Genomic DNA, 21,667 nt, shown 5'->3' with positions numbered 1-21,667 from the left:
CTTACCTTTACATGGAGAAATCAAGTCCTCTTTCTTATCTATGTGGTCTCTGTGGCACTTAACATGGCATCTTCGACACTCCAGGGCAGGTGGTGGCTTAAAAACATGCCAGAGGGGCTTGGCACAGGCCTCACAGTTGGCGGGAAAGTGGTAGAGCGTGGGAATGAACTCATGGCCTTTGTGGTTTTGAAAATTTGTTTTTTCAGCTTGTTGTACTGGTTCCACCTCTAAGTCTTTTCTACATTCACCTTCATTTGCATATAGTATCTACATTCAGAAATGGCAAACAGAAGATTAAAAAAGTCTGGATCTGCACATTCAAGTTTCAAATGTATAAAAGTATTGATGTATTTACGTTTACTTCACAAATACACTTATTACTTAGGTAAAGGGTCTTCTACAATTAGAACTTCAGATTTTTACCTGGAATATTTTAGGAATTTCTTCAGTTTCAGCTCTGTACACATCTCCTTGTGTTACAGGACGAACATGAAACAATTTACTAAAATGAAAAGAAATAAGATGTAGGCAATTATAAAAACACATTTACAGTAAAAGACAAAAGCAGGTATTTCACTGAAGAGAACACAGAGGTGGCAGATAAGCATAGGAAAAGATTAGTTATTAGAGAAATGTAGATTAAAATCAGAGTAAGTTTCACTATACACCTATCAGACTTTTTAAAATAAAGATAGTAATAAAACCAAATGCTAGTGGTGATGCAGAGAAACTAGATCATTCATACAACTGTGGCAGAAACGTAAAACTACAGAGCCACTCTGGAAAAAGGGTATGGCAACTTCTTACAAATCTGTATGAAAACTGGTACATGAATGTTCAAAGCAGCTTTATTTTTAATAGGCCAAAATTAGCAAAAACTCAAATAAATGGTTAAACAAACTCTTGATATATTCATACAACAGAACACTCAATCATGAAAAGAAAAAAACTACATCTTGGATGGACTTCAAGGGAACTACACTGAGTGAAAAAGCATATCTCAAATGTTACACACTATTTGATTCCATTCCAAGGATGTTATATAACATCCTTGAGGTGACAAAACTACACAAATGGAGGACAGATGAGTGGCTGCCAAGGATTAGAGGGGCGCAAGGAAGGATGCTTCCCATGGCCACAACAGGGCAGTAAGGGATCCCCATGCTGGAACTTCTCTGTGTTTTAGCTGGGGCCTCTTTGACCTATCATTAACAACCAACGTAATTATATACTTTTTGAGATGTTCTATGAATGTAATACCAATGAATACTTGACATTTACAAGAAATGCTTTTTGAATACATCAATCAGGTATGCAATATTTTCTCCCTCATGTTTTGATAAAAGTAGGATTTAATATAAAGGTGTTATTTAAATTTGTTAGGGAAAGAAGTTTATAACACAGTTTAAATAACAAAATATAAACTAAATGTAAGTCTAAAAATAATTTAACACTCAACAGACTTAAGATGGAATAAAAGGCAACTTACTCAATGTCCAATACCATAGATGGATTGGATTGTTCCTTATCTTGTTCATCATTATAGAACAAAATTTTTTTGCTGCTTACCACAACATACTAAAATGAAAAAAACAAGGAGAAGAAAAAACAGCAGTATTAACTTGGTTTAAAGTGGTAAGTATAATACTTGCCTTTTATGTCTAGATTATGCTGTATCAATCTAAAAACAATGACAATTAATATAAGTTCTATGATTTAAAAATAAAATATACAACAAAATATCAACTAGAAAAAATGAGTTATATGGTACCTGTTTCTTCCAGCCATATCTTTTGATATTTCCTCTATTTGGTATTGAAAGCCAACCTTCAATTCTTGATTCTAGAAGGAAAAAAATACATAGTATTCTGTCACAAAACGAAAAGCTATTACAAGCTGTCTGACAGCATGCAGCAGCAGGCATTGGAACACGGCTACATGAATAAGTGCTGAAATCTGCTCTTTCATGCTTCAATCACACAAATCAACTTTAATGGCCATACAAAAATTGCAGAAAAAAATTCCAAGCCACTTTCCCCTTAAAATTAACTTTCAGTACCCAATCATAAACGTATGAAATAATGACAATACCCTTAACAGCCAGGCAAGACTGGAATGGATTGCAGCTTAAATGGGATATGATACAGAAGACTTTAAATATCATTTAACATTGATACAAAAGTACTGAGCCAAAAAAAAAAAAAAATGCAGCAAGTGGAACAAGTCAGAGCCATGATTTACACGAGAAAGAGCAAGCAGAAGTACAGAAGTGTCCTATTACTCACAGAAGGTAAGAACAGAAGATAAATAAATAAGGAATGCAGGCAGAGCCAACTAGGTATAAAGAATAAGAGACAAGCATTTTATTTGTTTTCTCAGTACAATATTCTGATAAACTTTCTGGTAAAATATCTATAACAATTTCATTAAAAGTGTCTAAATTTGGTTGGGGAGGGGTTCCCTAATTCTAGTGGTAAGTCCAATTACAATTCTTAGCAAACTAAAGATGTATAAAGCCTTGAAGTTTGTAGTATCAGAATAAACAGTAAAAGAACACAGAATTCAGCAGGTAAAATTGCTCATCTTTTACCAGTTTGTGCCCACCAGAAACTCTTTGACCAATTCAATCAAGGCATTTTATAATTATTATTGTTAACATTTAAGTATATTAAATACATACTAAATATAATTAATGCTTATGATTAAATTTAGAAATTATTATTTTATATCGGGTGACAGATAAGACCGTAATTGTGCTTTTTAGATCTATTATATTTGAAACAGAGAAGAAAAGCAACCAACTTTAAGGTACAATGCTATAATGTGACATTATACCATTGTTTAAATCATGACCCTAAGGGGAATATATATTACCTTCCTCTGTGGAACTTAAAAGTTGTAAAACAGTTTGATCTTAAAGTAATGATAATAGGTAACATTTACTATATATTCATTATTTATCAAGTGCAAGTAATACCTCATATATAATCTATGTATAACCTCATGAACATAGGATATTACATTCTCAGGAATATAAGATAAGATGGGTCCTCCTACCCTCCATTTACAAACGAAGAGAATAAGGCTTAGCAAGGTGAACTGACTTGCCCTAGGGTAAGCCTAGCAACTGGCAAAGCTCCAGGGTTCACCCAGGCAATCTAATTCTGAGTTTCAATTCCGAGAGCACAGTGCTAATTTTTCCTTAGACAAGCTTTGCAGTTAACTGTATCAGGAGTGATGATCTTGTTCCAGCTTCTTCCATGTACCTAATGGCCTTTGATTTTGTTATTCTCCTTCATTTAATTGTTAAAGTGGAAGAAATAATGAGAAACTTCAATTCAAAGAGATCCTCTTCTCCCAACTTTTTTCTTAGTTGGCATTATTATTTTGTTCATCAATAATTAATCTGTCCCATTAGGCAGTTCCATGGAAAGTTTGAGAGCAGGGTACCATATCCTAACACTTTAAAAAGAAGTATATATATACATACACACACACACCCCGAGGAATCTGACACACAGAGTAGGTACCTGATATACCTTTTAAAAAATTATTATTCTGCAGTTCCTTCGTTCCTAATTAGCCAAGTAAACTCACCCCCTATTTAAATAATGGTTGTAATTTAAAAACCACAGGGCTAACTTATATTCAATAACATACAGAAGGCTGCTGATCATTCACAAATATTCTCATTTACAAAAGGAAAAGTAATTGCTAGGAAAAGTTCCCCTCAGTGTGCCAAAGTCCATTTCATACCAGTAATTCCTCACTAAAAATAAAAGACATTAAAGCCATGGAAATCTTGACATTTATACAAAACAGTGTATGCCAAAATATCCTCCTTCCAAGCTATTTCTCTATGAGAATAAGTGCCAGAAATAGCTAAGCTTTCTGGTTCTAAGTTTGGATTAATTTGCCAGTGTTTTCTTTGAATATACTGACTGAAATATATTTTCAATGAATTGTTGTATGGTGCCATTTCAGTATTCCTATAGAAATTTTATACATCAAAGGCATTTTATGAATTAAATGAGCCCAATTTTATATCTGCCCTAATTGAAATAAAATGAAGAAATCAGAAACTCAAAAAAGGTGAAGATATATGAAGGTTTTTGCCAATTTAAAATTGGTTTTTGACAATAATGTTATAACAGAATTTTAGTCTTTCCTTTCAGTGAATTCCCTTCAGAGAAGCAGGTAAACCAAACTCAGTGATTAAAAAAAACTACTTACTCTTGTCTTATATGCAACTTAATATACCAGTTTTTTTATTCAGTTCTTTAAAAATTTTTTTAGTATGTAAGGACCCCCTTTAAAACTATGACCACCTGTGACCTAAGTGGCAACCTGAAAGTATAATATTCTAAATTCTTTTATAATACAAACAGAAATCAGCTTCTCCAGATAAAAAATGTTGAGGACTTCTAAGTCTAGACTATTATCAGTAACATACTAAAGAAGTACAAAAAAAAAACTTGGTCCCAGGTTTCATTTATTTGTAGAGCAATTTGAACTTAAAAAAAATTTAGATATGTATTATTGCAATATCAGCAATTAACTCCTTTAAGAGTTAATTATATGTAACTCATATAAGAAAGAGTTACACCTCTTAGGTGTAACAAAGAGGTGTAAATCAGTTATCAAAAATAGCCAATTCAAACATCAAGGCGAATCTCTGAAGACTACCAAAGTTTACTTGGATAAACTATGTATTGCTTAAGAGACACAGCTAGAGAACCATTCCAAAAAATTTAAGTTGAGAAGTGATATAAAAATTAAAAAAAAAAAAATCAACCAATGCTCAAGAATTCAGATGTACTGATTATCTCCAATCATTGATCAGTCTTCCAAACTAAATAAAATTAATCATTACCTTCAAAATATCTTTCAGACATGTGAATGATAGGTAACTCTCAAATTAAGAATGAACGCCAAAACTTTTTACAATTCTTTCTAGATATGACCTCAAAAACTTAACTTTATTTGCCAGAGGTCTAGTAAATGATAAGACTTAATACAGATTTTCAATTTACTAGTACTCTTGCCTGGAAAATCTCATGGACAAAGGAACCTGGTAGGCTGCAGTCCGTGGGGTCGCTAGGAGCCGGACACGACTGAGCGACTTCACTTTCACTTTTCACTTTCATGCATTGGAAAAGGAAACAGCAACCCACTCCAGTGTTCTTGCCTGGAGAATCCCAGGGACAGGGGAGCCTGGTGGGCTGCTGTCTACGGGGTCGCACAGAGTCGGACACGACTGAAGCGACTTAGCAGCAGCAGCGGCAAGCAGTAAGATATCTGATACAGAGGTAAAGTAACTTTGATAATAATTATCCATTAATTTCTACCTCCAATATGCAAGTCACAGCCTCTGATATGAAAAGGTGCAGCACTGTAGAGACCTCTGTAAAATTTCAAATTCAGAACACAGTAATAAGAGAGATACCCAGACTGGTCAATGGAGAATGGCCACCAGCACCTTTTTTTCCCCTCCACTTGAACTTTGAAAACCTTAAAAAGCAAAAATCTTTGAAAATACACAGCTATACTAAGTAATATACTTAGAATGGAACCAGTAGAACCATTTAAAAATTTCTTTGCTGACTGATCCCTCCTGAGTGGGCTTATTAGATCAGGATTCTGAAATCTAAACGGATACCTCACCTAAATCTGCCAGTCAAACCACCTGATGATGCTTCGAGTTTAGCCTTCCTGAATAAGCCAGGATGAAATAAAACTCATTACCTTCCCCCAATCTCATTTCTCAATTCAAATCCTCTAGACAGTATTCACCAAGTCAGTCTCTGAAATGTTTAACCTAATACAAAGAAAACCAAGGCATACATAGTAAGACATTATAAACAAAGCTGAAGGGAAATGGATGGAATAAAGACAAAAAAAATTTTGAACACAGGACCTCTCCAGGGAGAGCACAAAGCCCTTACCACTGAACCGCCAGGAATTCCCATGTCACACTCTTTCTTAACTGATGACTGGGTCATAACTTTACAATGATGCTCAAACAACAGCTGAAGCTAGAGATTCTTATTAACTCCAAAGTGATCCTCTGATAAGGAAGTGAAGCTACAAGATTTTCAAGAGGCTTCTCTTGGAGGTTTCAGAGAGCCAAAAATGGGAAAATAGAACGAATTTTTTGATCATTGGAGTAAGAAACATTTATTCCCTGCCCTTCCCTTTCCAGAAATCTCATTTTGGGGTAGCAAAGCCACAAAAGAATGACTATTACATAGAATACATATCAGAAGTGAATTCACTTCCTATTTTGAGTTTCACTTTCTTGACTAAGAAGAATAACATGAAATTTTCTAGGTAGTCTATCAAGTTTCTTATTTCAAATTCTCAACAACAACAACAAAAAGTAATATCTGTTAACACAAATCCTTATCATATCAAATGTGGTGTTCTGTATCTTTCTTTTCATGCATTATTCAGGAAATACATTAATTAAAATCTACTTCAAGTTTAAGACCACTTAAAACTCTCAAGACCTTGAACTAAGAATATGTAGTACATTAAATGTGTGTGTCTGTGTGTGTATATGTATGCCTTTAAAATTCATAATGCATGATTTAATATTTATAACCTATTCATTTCTAAATTGAACCTGCATCATATGTACTGCTCATCTCTGTTAAAAAGACATAAATGTACTCTAATCCACACTACAATGTATCAAAACATGAGGCAGTATTTTATTTTTCAATTGATTCTCCACTGGGAAAAAAAAAAGGAAAAAGAAGAAAAAGTCTGACATCGTAGCTCCTCAGTTTTGAGTTTACTTCACTCCCTGCCGCCTCTCTGCACTTCCCAACTGCTTTTATCTATTTCTCCAAATTTGAAACTTTAGGTCTGGTTGAAGTTTAACACTATAGCACTAGGCAGGTTTCTATATACAGCCTCTATGTTTCTGATTATTAAGTACAGTTCTTAGTTTCAGCACAAAAATACATAAAACACTAAACAGCTACTACACATAAAAACATGTACAATTTTCCTTAAACACTAAGAGTTGTAGCAGCAGTTTTGACTTTCACCATAGGGATGGGCTGCTCAATACTGATTCATAAACTGCAGGTTTCTATTTAAGAAGAGCCATTCAGATCTATTTTAAGAGCCTAAGATTGTTTGTGACTGCTTTTACACTATAAAATGCACTAAGTATGCAAATATCAGACTCTGGGCCATCAGAAACATAAATCCCTTCTTAAGAATTCATGGACAAAATGACAGAGTTACAAATCCAAATAAAAGACATCTACATTAATTCCCATGATGTTTTAGCAAGCTTGAATGAAGTAACAGAAATTATTCTTACCTGGAAGATTTCCATCAGTTTCATCAGCACTGGGAAAACTAGCAACACTTGTAGAATCTGAAAGGTCCAAAAGTTTGGCACGCAGCTGCTCAATGTCACTCTCTTTGCTGGCCAACTGCATCTGAAGCTCATTCTTATGTGTACATTCTTCTACCAATTGCTATTTAAAAAAATTAAAAAGTACCAAGATAATATAAAGAATTAAGTTCAAATCTCCAACATTAGAAACTAAGAATCAGCGGAATTATAAAATAAGTAACCTAGAATTGCTAATACTAAAAACTGACTATGAACTTCATGAATGTTTACTACCACAGATTGTAATACAACTATAAAAATGCAAGTTCTCTTCCTCAGGAATACACTGCGTGCATAAGCTCCTTTTCTCTTTGCTTTAAAAAAGTATTTTGTTTTTTTTCTTCTAAAACATAAAGCATTAAAAACCAAACCCAAACACCTGTTAAAACAATAGAAAATGCTTTTATGGTTCCAAATGAAAGTGTAAACGATACAGAGGAAAACCCTTGGTGGTTTCTCCAAAAGCAGCATTTCTAATCAAGCAGATGCTAAGGGGTAAAAATTACTCAAGTTATAGTTAATAGAGTATTTTCCTAGTTTGTCAAGATCATGGTTCATATTAGAGTAACAGTAATCAAACTGGAAGAATATAAACCTAAATATGCATTTTTTATACTAAACAAACTAAACAAGATAAATAGCTAGGTATATACAGTAATAACAAATGCACACACACAAACTTACCGCTTGCATTTCATTCAGCTCCTTCTGATGTTTCACTACCATTTGGTTGAACTTCTCTCTTTCCTGGTTGAGTTCAAGTTGGAGCTTTCGATTTTCTTTTTCTTTCTTTCTCAAATCCTGTGTATTTGCTTTCTTTCTATCGATTTTAAAGTCCTTTCGATTCATTATTTCTGCCAACTTGTTAACAGCCTATTATGATATTAAAATGTTATTAATAAGGTTCTTCATTGTAGCTATTCAATTTAAGCCTCCAGTAAAAAAAAATTTTTTTCCTTCAAAATCAGGAAGCAGGACCTTTTGTGTATGTGAAAATTAGGAGAACCTAATGAAGTTGGAATATGATAACTGGTAGCACAAGTAACTATTACTGATTCATCTCATTGTTCAAATGTTTAACAAGAACCAGATAGGCTTACAAAAATCCAGTTACTGCTCAACAATTATTCAGCACTTACTATACTGCATGTAAGCACTCTGATAGGCACTAGATATAAGGACAGAAAATACAGTTATCCCCAAAGACATCCTAGTCTGGCAGAGGAGCTGGAAAGCAAGCATGACAGTGCTGAGTGGGAAATCAGGAGAAAGCAGCAAGCAAGGTGCTACAGCAGCAGTACCTAACTGAGACTCGGAGAAGTCACGGAAGGCTTCCTGAAGGACCTGCATTTGTGTCCACGCATGCTTCTTAAAAAGACCAACAGGAATCAAATGAGCAAAGAAGAAATGGTCTTAAGGAGGGGAGCCAAGGATGACACAAGAATTAGAGGAAACAGTACACAGGCAAGAAGGCTCAAGATAATTTTTCTCTTTTAGACAAGTCGGAGAGCAGGGGAACGAGGCACCATATTCAGGCCCTCCTGAATGTGAATGGGGTTGTAAATATAGTTGAGGCTAACCCCTTTTGCCAGAAGGAAAAAATATATTCTAAGTAAGACAGGACTGTTAAAAGCACAGGAAATTAGCTACATAAGCCACAAAGCATAAGCTAGCATATATCTGTCCTGTATTAGTTTAAAAAAAAATCAGATTTTCCCATCAAGATAGAACAAATCCCTAACCACTATCATTTCCATGTAGATTAGATCCCATCAAGGATAAAGAACCCTTGAGTAATTTTTTTAGTGCAGTAAAAGCTTATTTCACTGAACTAACCAAAAAAACCACAGAAGTATAATGTGAAAAACATGAAAAGCTATTACAGTTATCACTCATCAAAGACTATCTCTGCTAAAGCCTTCTCTTTTCTTTCAATCTACTGGGTATATATCCTTCTAGACTTTTCCTAAAACTATAAGTAGATAATATATAAATGTTTCCATTTTAAATGGAATTTTGCAGTACACTGTGTGCTGCAACTTGCTCTCTAAATTTAATACTGTATTAAATATCACAGTAAATACTATTTCTGTGTCATTACATGTAGATCTACTTCATTAATTTCTAATGGCTTCTTTGCATCTCATTGTATGGGTTAGTTTTAGCTTTTCACTTTTAAAAATAATGCTGTAGCAATTTTGTTTGTGAATATTTCTTTTGAGAATTTATGGAAGTATTTAAATAGGATAAATTCATAAATGAGCACATACTAGGTCACAGAATATGCACATTCAAATGCTTTCTTCTGTTAAACTGTTTTTGTATGAATGAACTTTCCCCATATGCTTATAATACTCAAAGCTGAGTATCACATCTCATTAAAACCTGTCAATTTGATTGTCAAAAAGATATCTCATTATTGTTTCCATTTTTATTTCTTGCCTTACTACTGTGGTTGAACCTTTTCTGTTTTGGTCACACCTTGAGGCATGTGGGATCTTAGTTCCGTGACGAGGATCAAACACGTGCCTCCTGCAGTGGAAGCACAGTCTCAACCACTGGATCACCAGTAAGTCCCTACGGTTGAGCCTTTTAAAACAATCTTCACTGCTTCTTTTTTCTCCAGTGTCCCTTGGCTTTTTCTTTTTTCTACTGAACTGTCTTTTTTCCTATTTGCAGATCCTCTTTATATTTATCGATATATGCTGTAAATACTTGTCCTAGTTCATTTTCTTTCAACTTACATTCTTTTGGAGTATGTCCAAGAATAAATGTCAGTCTTTTCTTCATGGTCTATGTTTACAGAGAGAAGTAAAATCCCCACTGAAGGATTTTCAATGACTATTAAGTGCATTTTTGAAAAATTACTTTAGTTGAAGGATTACTGAGAGTAAATTAGTGGTAAAGAGCTCTAAGTACAAAATACTTTACTGTAATTAAAAAAAAAAATCAACTGAGGTACACAGTACCTTTTGAAGAATTTAAAACTACTGGATGACTTAGTACAATGATAAGATACCAAGTTTTAGCTGCAAAATACAAAGCGAAATGATACATCCACCCCTTTTAAGTTTCTTACTCCCCATTCTTCCCTTTCTTGTCATTCTTCTCTCTTGACTTCAGTCAAGCATATGCTTTCTCCTCATTAAGTTTTCCTACTGTCAATTATGGGTCCTCCATACAATCTAAAACATATTTTTTACTAATCAGATAACTAGACAAATTAGCTTTCTTAACTCAACTGAAATTCTATTTCCTGAATAAGACTTCTACATTTAACGAAGAAAGAGTATTACATTATTTGTTCCAATGACTTGACAATCTCCGTTTTAAGAAAAAGGACATGAGGAGCAAATATTAACTTCTGAATATATGATACTCAAATACAAACATATGGGGAAGGCTGAGCACATGTATACCTGTGTTTTAAGGGTTCGTTCTGTATTGATATTCTTTTCAAAGGCAGCCTTAAGGATATTGATCTCCTCCTCCTTCTTCAATTTATATTCTGTCAACAAATTATATAAAATGTCATATATGCCATTAATTTCTGCCTTGCAAACTAACATATAATGTCCTTCATTATTCAAATTAGTATATACTACATAGTAACTTTCAGTGACTTCATTAAATAATTCTTTTTTTCAGCTTACTGAGGTATAACAGACAAATAAAATTTTAAGATTTTAAAATGTACAATGTGAAGAACTGATATATGTATACACTGTGAAAGGATCCCCCCACAATCAATTTAATTAACACATACATCACCTCATATATTTACCTTTTTGTGGGGGGAGTGATGCTGAGAATATTTAAATTCCCTAAGATAATACTGAGGGGCTTCCCTGGTGACTTAAGACAGTAAAAAATTCACCTGCAATGCAGGAGACCTGGGTTCGATCCCTGGGTCAGGAAGATCCCCTAGAGAAGGGCATAGCTACCCACTCCAGTATTCTTGCCTGGAGAATTTCATGAACAGAAGAGCCTGGTGGGCTACAGTCCATGGGGTCGCAAAGAGTCGGACACAACGGAGTGACTAACTCTGTTTAAGATAATACTTAAGGCTACACAAGTTATTTAACATATGAAAACAAATTCTTCAAAACCCTAACACACAACAAAGATTTACCTCTAAACTTGATTTTAACGTTACAATTTTTTTAAAAAATCATACATACCTTCCTCTGCCTTCCTCATTTTATCAGTTATCTCTTCATTTTCTTTTCTTAATAATTCAATATCTTTGGTTAGCATGCTGTTCGTTTCTTCAAGCTAAACAAAGCACAGAAAGGCTGAAGTTGTATAATCTCTTTGCTACTCTCATATTGAAAACAATAATCTTTAAACAAATACTTGCATTTTCCACAGACAAGGACAGGTCAGACACTGCTTAATTATAAAAATGTCTGGTTTCAAAAAAAAAAAAATGTCTGGTTTCCAATTTGAAATATGTGGAAGTAATTGAAAATATTTTAGAGTAACTGTTAACTTCCAAAAATTATTTCAATGTGCATGTATACATACATAGTCATACAAATGAAAGGAATACAAAACATAATGAAATAAGAATAAGACTAAAAACTAAGAAATCTACATTTAGTTCTGTCTCTGTGACCCTCAGCAAGTCACAAGCTTTCTGGGCCTCAGTTTCTTCATCTGAATAATGGTGACAAAAAGGACAATTTAAAATGTTTGACTGATTACCAAATGGCTATTAGCATAAAAGATACCACTGTGGGCCCATATATTTCCTCCCCGTTTATTCCTTCCCTGACCCTACCCAGACTGCACTGTGTGATAAAATCACTTCTTTGTCATCAAGGGCTTTGTAGGTAGTAGATATTATTTAATAATCAGAAGTGGCCTCTATGCTCTGTAGTCCCCAAACAATGATGAAGACTTTTGCTGACATATTCCTGATTCCCACAAGACTAGTGACCCATTCATAAATCTTGACTTAGGAACGCACTTTCTATCTTTAAGCACATACCTCCCAAACCTTAGGTTAACTATAAAATTGTCCCAATGGTCCTTTGGTGGTGTGGAGTGCAGCCAGGAATGCTTCTAGATCATTGTCTGCCTGAAACTCCGTGAGTACTGGACCCATATTAACCTGTCCAAAGACTGTACAGAGCTGCCTGTCTTGCCGTTTTAGTCTAAAGATACCTTCTCAGTTCAGTGGGCACTTTTCATTCTCTCTGCCCTCCAACAATTACTTTCAGTAATTTACTTGTTCCCCATTCTATTTATATGACTGCATTTAATCTTCATAAGAATCCTATGACATAGGTATTATTTTTATTTTATAGTGAAGAATCTGAGGCTTGAAGAAGTCAAAGCAAACTGCCAAGATGATGTAACTTCTTAGGAGCAAAGCTGGGGTTTGAATCCAGATCTACTTACAACAGAGCACTTGATGGTGGCTTTACCACCAAGAAGAAAACTCTAATTCCCCTTTCTAGCCCCATAATCTATTGACCATACTATACATTTCAGGAATAGACAACTGTTAGTAGTAATGGTTTCTCTATAATGGATCTGTAGATATCCACAAAGAATTTTTGTGGATATCCACATCCCAAAAGAGCATCTCTGAATTTTATAGGATTTTGGCCATGAAATCAGTTGCAATTTATTAAGATAATAAAGCAAATGAATTTAAGGTTAAGTATTTCTTCATATAAACTATATTAAGATCTATAACCAGAAAGGGGGAAAAAACCCAATATACTGAGTAAGAATTTAAATTATTAACAATTGTTTTAGATTATATAAACTATTTTATATATGCATACAAGTAGACCATTGTGTGTAAGGAAATACTCATGCACATACACTTACCCAAACACTTTAAAATGTGGCCTGTTTAGATTTTTCAATTAATTTTAATCACATAACTTAGCTAACTATCACTTACCCGACTAAGAGTGTGATCTTTATCTGTAATCTCTTGTCTATTTCTTGAAGCAGCTTTCTTGCTTTCTTGGGTCAGTTCAAAATACTGCTCTTCCAGAAGCCCTCGAGCCAACTGCTCAGATTCAGCCTTTGTTTCTGCTAGATCCAACTGAGTAGCAAGAGTTTCTCTGGTAGATTTAAGACAGAGATGAGTATAAACAAATCCAATTCATTCTTCCAACTTAACTATATGGTTAAAAACACAATTCTATTTAAATGATAAAAGAATTAAGTATTTTATTGCTTAAAACAAACCCTGAACCCATTACAAACTTTCTAGAAAAGTAATCTCTCACACTTTGAAAAAGGATGCTAAAATTTTGTACGTGTTATCTTGCTTAACTAAGAAAAGGTAATAGAACAATGGCAAGCCGTCTACTCCTGAAAAGGAATTTGCTGGGGTCTGGAAGGAAAGGCAGCATGGCACAGTGTGGAAGTCACTGGCGTGTAAATCAAGAGGCCAGACCTAGACCCTGATCCCCTTCTATCCCCATTCTATTCCACTGGGTAGGGACACTAGGCAAGTTCCTTACACTTATAAGAACTCAACTTAATCAAATCCATAAAATGAGAGGATTAAGCTACATTATTTTTGAGGTCCCTTCCAGCTCTGAAATTTAATGAGATTATGAAGATTTATAAATAGATTTGCAAACTACTATAACTATTCTAGGAATGCTCCTTGGGAATAACTCTTTAAAGCCTTTCAGAATTGACATTCGGACCACAACCAGATCACTGCAGTCTGCCTGCTCTTCCTAGGAAGAGAAACTGTCTTCGATAAGTTATCTTGGTCATAACTGTAACCTGCACACACAGTAGGTGCTCAATAAATGTTTATTAAATAAATGAATGACTTCCACCTACTTTCTATTAAGGAAGTAATACAAATAAAATTTTCTGCCTCAAGCCTAAAGAGGAAGACATATAGTAACTACAAAAAATATTAATAATATCCATTCTTTTGTCCAACAAATATTTAAAGTTCCTATGTGCCAAACACTGTTCTGGGATTTAAGGCATACAGCAGTAACAAACTCCTTGCCCTCAGAAAGCATATATTAGCAAGGTGAGACAATTTAAAGAAATGAATGATATATAGTACACCACAAAGAACAATAAAAGGAAAGGTGAAGTGGCTCTAAGGTGTGGTCACTATTCTATTGAGGGCAATCAAGAATGCCTCTTTGCTAAGCTGATATTTGAGAAAATAAAAGAAGGAAGAGAGGAGCCACGCAAGTATCTGGGAATGCTTTTAGGCAAAGGAAACATCTAATAAGAAATGTTCTGAAGGAAGCTAATGTGAGGGGTGTCAGGGGTGGTTGTGAGATGTGGTAAGTGAATTGGGGAGAAAGAACAAGTGTTAGAAGGCTTTCTAAAACAACAGAGGGACTCTGGCTTTTATTCTGAGTGTTCCATTTTAAAGAGATCATTCAGGCTGCTGGTTAAAATCAGACTTAGTAGGGGGACAATGGCAGAAGCGGCAATACAGTGGCAGAAGCAGCAAGGAGACACCTGAAATAATTAAGACTGGAGATGATGGCAATTTGGATCAAGTTGGTAAATGATGGAAAGCGGTGAGAAATGATCAGATTCTGGACAGGCTTTTTAGTTACAGCTAGGATATACTGATGGATTGCATGCAGAATGTAAGAAAAAAAGAAGAGTCTAAGATGACGCCAACTTTTGGATTTAAGCAACTAGGACTAACAAAACAGCTAATATTGACATGGGGAAGACAGCAAGGAGTAGGCTGGGGAGTAAGGCATTTTTTCTGGACATGTTATATATGATATGCTTGTTAAACACTCTAGTGGAGATGTCAGACAGCTGGATTTACAAGTCTATAATTCAAGGAAGAATATACTTGCACACTGATGTTATTTAAAGCCATTAGGCTGGATGAGAACAAGCAGAGAGTGATCCCTTGGGCCCTCCAGAGTTTAAAGGTCTCAGAGATGGGAAACGACAAAGAAGCAAAGACGGGTGAGGAAGAGGAGACGGTTCAATAGGTGGAAAGAGTTCGGTGTCACAGAAACCAAATGAAGCAAATTCAGACAGAGTAACCAATGATGCCAACTGCTGCTATTAAATAAGATAAATAGGTAAGAACTGACAACAGTTCTTAACTATTAGGAAGCCCCAGGTGACCTTGAAAACGGTTATTCTGGTAGAGTAATGGGTGCACAGTTTTGAATGAGCTCAAGAAAGAATAAGAGAAGAGAACCTGAAGGTAAATGGTATGTCACTTTTCAAGGAAGTTTGCTACAAAAGGAAGCAAAAAAATAGGTTGCTATCTGTAAGTAGATATATCGTTAAAAGAAAAGGAGGTTATTTTTTAAGAAAATGTTTACCTCTATGCTTATGTAACAATGGAAATGACTACAGAAAGGAAAAAAATGATGGAGGAGTGTAACTAATTCACTTGGCTGTACACCTGAAACTAACACAACACTAAATCAACAGCACTCCAAGAAAAATAAAAAAAAAAAAAAGAAATGAAGGAAAGATGAGAGAATAATCGGAGTCACAGGCACAAAGGGATGAGATCAAAGGGCTGCCTTTTAGGTCAACTCATGTTAATTTTGTCTATTTTCATGAATCAAAAGGAAGGTAGGGTTTACAGGTACAGTTGCAGACAGGTCAGTGGTTTGTCAGTGGAAGAGAGTAGATGTCCTATGACTTTCAGGAAACAAGACTATTTGCTGAGAATGAGAACAAGAAGTTGTTGATTTCAGGAGGGAGGAAAAGATAAGACATACAACAATACAATAATGTGAGAAAACCAGCTTCAATGTCTGTTCTTATACTATCCAGCTATGAGCAGTTATTAAACTTAACAGCTTTATAAGACTGCCTCCTTGTAAAGCCCTAAGCACACATGCAATAGAAATTAACCTGCCTTATAATACTAAGAGGAAAACCCTAAATATCTTTACCTAACATAAAAATTATAACTTGCAAATACTACATGAACTATTTATATACAAACAGATGTTTGAAGATTAAGAGACCTTTGAAAACAATTTACTGTCACAATTTAGTGAATCTCTGTACAGCTCCTATAGTGTTAAAGTACCAAATTATTTCTTCACCATAAAGGCAAATTTTAGTCAAAATTTAGTTTGATTTGTTCTGAACTAGGCCGGTAAGATTTGCTATTCCACTGCCATAAGAATAAAGACCTATCTACTCTCTATGTTTAAACTTAAAAGTTAAGAAATCTTTGCTGTAGGACTGATTCTTGTTCCAAAGTAAAATGGACATACTTTTCACTTTGTAGTTCCTGTATTTTCTTTAAGTTTTCTCTGTTTTTTTCTTCAATTTCTTCCTTAAGTTCCTTTACCTGGGTTTTATAAAGTGTCTGCAAAACAAGTGAAAAGAATAAGTAAGTATATTGATGGGGTTAAAAACAGTTTGGTAGTTCTTTATAAAGTTAAACAATTAACATATGATCTAACAACTCCACTCTGAAGAATTTACCGAAGACAAGTAAAAATATATATCTATACAAAGTCTTACACATGAATTTTCATTACAGTTTTATTTCATAGTAACATGAATTTTCATTACAGTTTTATTTTACAGTAATAGATGTGGAGGTTATAGAGTATAAACTTCCAATTGTGAAGTCAATTTCTGTTTTTTTAACAACACCTTTTAGTTTAAAAGATAAGGAAAAAATAGTGAGGACCAGCAAACAGCTGTGGAGTATGACTTTTACACTGCATACTTAATTATCCCTCTGAGAAACAGCACTTCTCTGGGGGAAAAATACATTTCTACAAGAATTCAACTGAAAGAAAAATGATGGCTAGCTCCGGTTTGTTTACAATTTCTAAAATGAAATAGTCCATTCTGCCTTTAGTAACCAAATTCTCATTTCTCCGACTTCAATTACTGAAATTTATATGTGGAATCAATGAAGAAATAAAAATAACCTGATCTGAAAGCCAAAATTAAAGAAAATCTTAAATTCAGCTCATAATAACTTATCAAATTTAGCAACATCTAACCCAGTCCCCACAAGCAACAGAATAAACCAAAACTAAAGACAGTTAATAGTTTGTATTGTTTTTAGAGGCAAAAATCAAGAATCCATTAAGAACCACCACAAATCACTTGGACATCCATCCCCAAATATGGAGGCACTGAAAGATTACCCTGTGGAAGTCTACGGACAGGAACGTGTGCAGAAGTCACCCCCACACACTGAAAAAACGAAGGCTAATTTACATTCAGGAAAAAGGTTTTCAACAATCCTGAATTTTTTTTTTAATTTAAAAACATATTCCAGGGATTGTATAATAAGCCAAGAAGAAACAGACAAAAAATGGAAAAGTCACCACTCGTAACTGCATAAAATTCCATAGAGCTCTAACAGTATCCAGATTTTTTACTGAGGAAATCATTACTTCCAATATTGTTCATACTTTGTTTCTAGGGCATATTCAGCAACACAACTCAAACTCTGTGCATTTAATTACACTGCTTAAAGCCCACAGCTAAGTGCGGCTTGCCAGTGAAACAGAAATGGAGCAGCTAGATAAATGTTAAACTGAAATGTTAGGGCACAAGCTTGGCAACAAAAAATTCAGAGTTTTCAATAAAGCCTCAAAGCAATAGCTATAAATGCTGATCGACAGTAGTAATGAAAATAAGCTGGCCTGTAGTAAAAAAAGAAAATGATTTTTATGGAGAAAAAGCATAACAGATTCATAAAGTGCACACAGAGCCAAAATAGGAAAAAGCTCTTCAACATTAGTTATACCTACAACTGTATGCGGTGAGAGCTACACATGTATGTACGAAGGCCACTGTGATGTGCACACATGAACCACACGTGATAATCCTGGGCACTCTAACCCACCAGAGCTTGGTACCAGGCAGACAGAACTCTTAACAGGCTCTTCTAAGTAGCTCCAGTTTGAAAGCAATTCTGGAAATATTTGCACAAAAAGTCATTTCTTTATAACTCAGACTACCAACACAGATTCAGAAATGAAATGTGGAGAAGGGGATATACAACGGGAGAAAACTACTTTATAGTCATTTGAAATAGAATCACAGCTCACATTAAACATCTAAACCCCTTGTTAAGTCAGCTATGGAAACAGTCTACATGTTAAAAGTGATTCTCACCGAGAAATACTGCTCCGCTTCCAGCTGATCCTGCAGCTCCCGCATCTGCCCTTCATTCCCCCTGTACTGCCTTCAGACGAAAGAGAAAGAGGTAAACAAATGCCCCTACTCTTACTAGACTTTTGCTTCTTAAAAGTTGCTTAAACAAAAAGGTTTACTAAAATAATCTGTTTTTAAAAAATTCATACTTTGTCATTCAGTATTACTTAACTAGCTATATTTGGTTAGGACACACTGTCTGGTGCCATTTTGCTCCTTGTAAAATGATACTATGAAAAGTAGAGAAAACCATTATCTACTGAAGTTCACTTTCAGGAGAATATTAACTGTGGATGAATCCAAATGCAAAAGTAAAATGATATTTTTTTTGGTAAATTTTTGTAGAGAACAGCTTTCTTAGGGATATATTTAAAATGTCTTATGCAATAAGTAGACTATTAAAAACATGAACATATTAAATAAATGATAAGAAAAATTTAGTACTATATTTTATGGTTAAGCAAGCACAAGGGTGGGGTGGAAATGAATACTCAGATATGGAATAAGAAGGGAGGCAATAACAACAGCTGACAGAGGAGGAGTAACACAGATAAAGTGAGATATACATATATAGAATACATATATGTAAACACCGCTCAGAGAGAGGCAAGGACTAAAAAGTCAGATACACAATGCAACCCAACACACAGCTATTGAATGGTGAACAATTTCCATCTGCAGCTGCTGGGTTTTCATATTAGATGGTAAAAGCTTTTTACTTTCAGCATATGGTTGACAGAAATTATTAGCTAAATGTTGAGTGCAAGTTACTGTGGGAGAAGAAAATTATAAAACACCTTACTTGGTGAAAACAGTGGCTCTAAAGGGGAAAAAGAATTTCACCAACATAAAGAAAACAAAATTAAGAGAGACAATTCTACACAAGAGTTACAGCGTTGTACATGAAGCTGGCAAATGAAGATATTATAACATAAATTTGGAGGAAATAAAATCTCATGACTTGGCTTAAGGCAAATTACACAAATTCTGAGAGTCACAGTGACACCCTGGTGAGTCTCTATTTCAAGTAAGCAGACACATCACATCTCAAGAACAGAGGAAAAAGGATGAGATGAACCAAAGAAAACAAACACACACGGGGTCATCATGTCTAATTCCAGTCTCTAAAGTAAAGAAAACTTGAATATTTTCTGTAAGGTACTAATCCATAATAAAATACTCCTGATTTTTGTAATTCTAGTGTGATGACAGATGATTTTTGTGGATATGGAAATCATACAAAAAAACTGTTTTTCTACCATAAACAGACTTATTGTAAAGTTAATAGTCCTGACAATATCTTTTTTCCCCCTGTAATAACTGCATTTTTTAAAGTAAGTCTGCCCTTCCAAAGCCTGAACTCCCTTGCAAACCTTCTTTGCAAATAAATTCTTTTATTTTTTTCTAAACGTTTTTTCCTAAATCTTCATTTCACAAACTCTAAGTACATAATCTATACACATATAAAATATCAAACACATAAGCAAATGCTGAACACACACAAAAAAGAAATCAAGAATGCAATTTCCGAGACTTACTTTGTAAGCTGAGCGAATTCAAATTCTAATAATCTCTTTGTTTCCAATAAAGTATTTATTTCCTGTTTCATCTGCTTTTCTAAACCTTTTAAATTGTCTGCCTCAAATGCTTGAGTCTTCAATTCATTTTGTAACAACAGTCGCTTATTTGATTCCTGCTCCAGCTGCAGGGTTAGATTCTTAACCTATGAATAAGAAAAATAATTGGGATTGTAAATCTGTTTAATAACTTATTAGACATTATTTGAAGGAATACTAATCAAACCTCAAGTACACTATTTCCTTATACAAACAGAAAATAACTGTATTCTAAAGAGTCTCCACTGTTTTATGCATTTATTACTGCAGAATTTAGAGTTAGATCAAATTAACTCCAAAATTTCAGACATGAAATCTTGGGACATGAAATCTTGGAGGGGAAAAAAAAAATCTGGTTTCTTTGTATGGTACCTGTATGGAAATTCTGGAGGAGAAGGTAAGTATAAAAGTTACTTTTGGAGGGACATTCCTAAATGGTACTTAAATTTATTAGTTCATTCATAAATGTTTGTGCTCTAATCTATAGCCCTGCAAAGTTTACCCCCAAAACTGAACATATATTTAATTCAATTCAATAAATATTTATCAACTACTTGCTGGGCATAAGGACTAAAATGCTCCAAATTCTTACAGTGGTTAATTTCCCTCATGATCTGCTGTTTACTTTCCTGGCGCTGTCCCCGGCCATTCTCTGAATCCAACCGCACTGCTCAGACCTGCCAGTGTGATATACTCTCCACCACTGCACAGTGCTTGCAGAGGTTATTCTCTGTCTTCCCCTCTTCATTTATTCCTTCTTCAGCTCTTAAATGTCAAGCCGTTGGTGAGGTCTCCATTAACCTCCTGAACATGATTAGCCCTGATACTCCTAACTTGGTACGCCCTTTTTAAGTATGGCATGCTTGTCATGGCAATGTTAGTATCTGTCTTTCCCTTTGGGTTGCAAGTTCCACGGAGGTCAAGCCCAGAACTATCTTATTCTGTACCTTATAGCAGTGAACATAGATATACGTAGGTAATTTTATTTAAATCTCCACCATGTTTAAATTATACTGACTTTTTAGTCATAACAATGATTTTCTCCTTTATAAGATGAATGAAAGTCAGAATTATTTTTCTTACTTCATCCTCCATCCTGTCTTTATTTTCAATCAAATGCTCCAGCTTCTGCTGAGATTGTTTCAGATCAACATCTAGCATAGAACACTGCTTCTCAATCTGAACAACCCTATTTTCAGCCTTCTCTCGAGCTTCCCTCTCCTCTTTCAGCTTTTTTTCCATCTCTGTGAAAGAAAAAGTTACAAATAAACATTTAACGAAAAAGACTACTTTAAGACTTTCACGGGCTGTATAAGACACCTAGGTGTCAAAAAGCCCTACTGTTAACATCCTGGGATCTTCTAAAAGATTCATTACTGAAGTTCTAACATTATGAATTACCGGTATAGTGGGATCTTTAAAGGCAGAGAGTCATAAAAATGTAACAAATCTTTCAAATCCAACACTTGCCCAATGATATGAAAGTACAGCTTGAAAA

General features: G+C 34.6%; 1 protein-coding gene across 3 annotated transcripts in view; it reads right to left on the bottom strand.

Moving 5' to 3' along the window:
* The window catches only part of ROCK1 (Rho associated coiled-coil containing protein kinase 1), a 118,964-nt gene that overhangs the window by 3,268 nt on the left and 94,029 nt on the right, over positions 1–21,667 (bottom strand). For all 3 annotated transcript variants that reach the window (XM_043444541.1, XM_043444542.1, XM_043444543.1), the window contains 13 exons: positions 21,253–21,413; positions 20,092–20,276; positions 18,515–18,584; positions 16,642–16,736; positions 13,335–13,500; positions 11,596–11,689; positions 10,834–10,922; positions 8,099–8,287; positions 7,337–7,496; positions 1,772–1,842; positions 1,490–1,578; positions 424–502; positions 6–267 (listed from right to left, as the gene is read on the bottom strand). In XM_043444541.1, the coding sequence (XP_043300476.1) occupies positions 6–267; positions 424–502; positions 1,490–1,578; positions 1,772–1,842; positions 7,337–7,496; positions 8,099–8,287; positions 10,834–10,922; positions 11,596–11,689; positions 13,335–13,500; positions 16,642–16,736; positions 18,515–18,584; positions 20,092–20,276; positions 21,253–21,413 (1,710 nt within the window). The remainder of the gene's footprint in view (positions 1–5; positions 268–423; positions 503–1,489; positions 1,579–1,771; positions 1,843–7,336; positions 7,497–8,098; positions 8,288–10,833; positions 10,923–11,595; positions 11,690–13,334; positions 13,501–16,641; positions 16,737–18,514; positions 18,585–20,091; positions 20,277–21,252; positions 21,414–21,667) is intronic.

Source organism: Cervus canadensis, chromosome 23 (genome assembly GCF_019320065.1).
Source record: "Cervus canadensis isolate Bull #8, Minnesota chromosome 23, ASM1932006v1, whole genome shotgun sequence".
In the NCBI taxonomy this organism is placed as follows: Eukaryota; Metazoa; Chordata; class Mammalia; order Artiodactyla; family Cervidae; genus Cervus; species Cervus canadensis.
The sequence above is the reverse complement of the archived record's forward strand: the minus strand, read 5'-3'. Positions and strand labels throughout refer to the sequence as shown.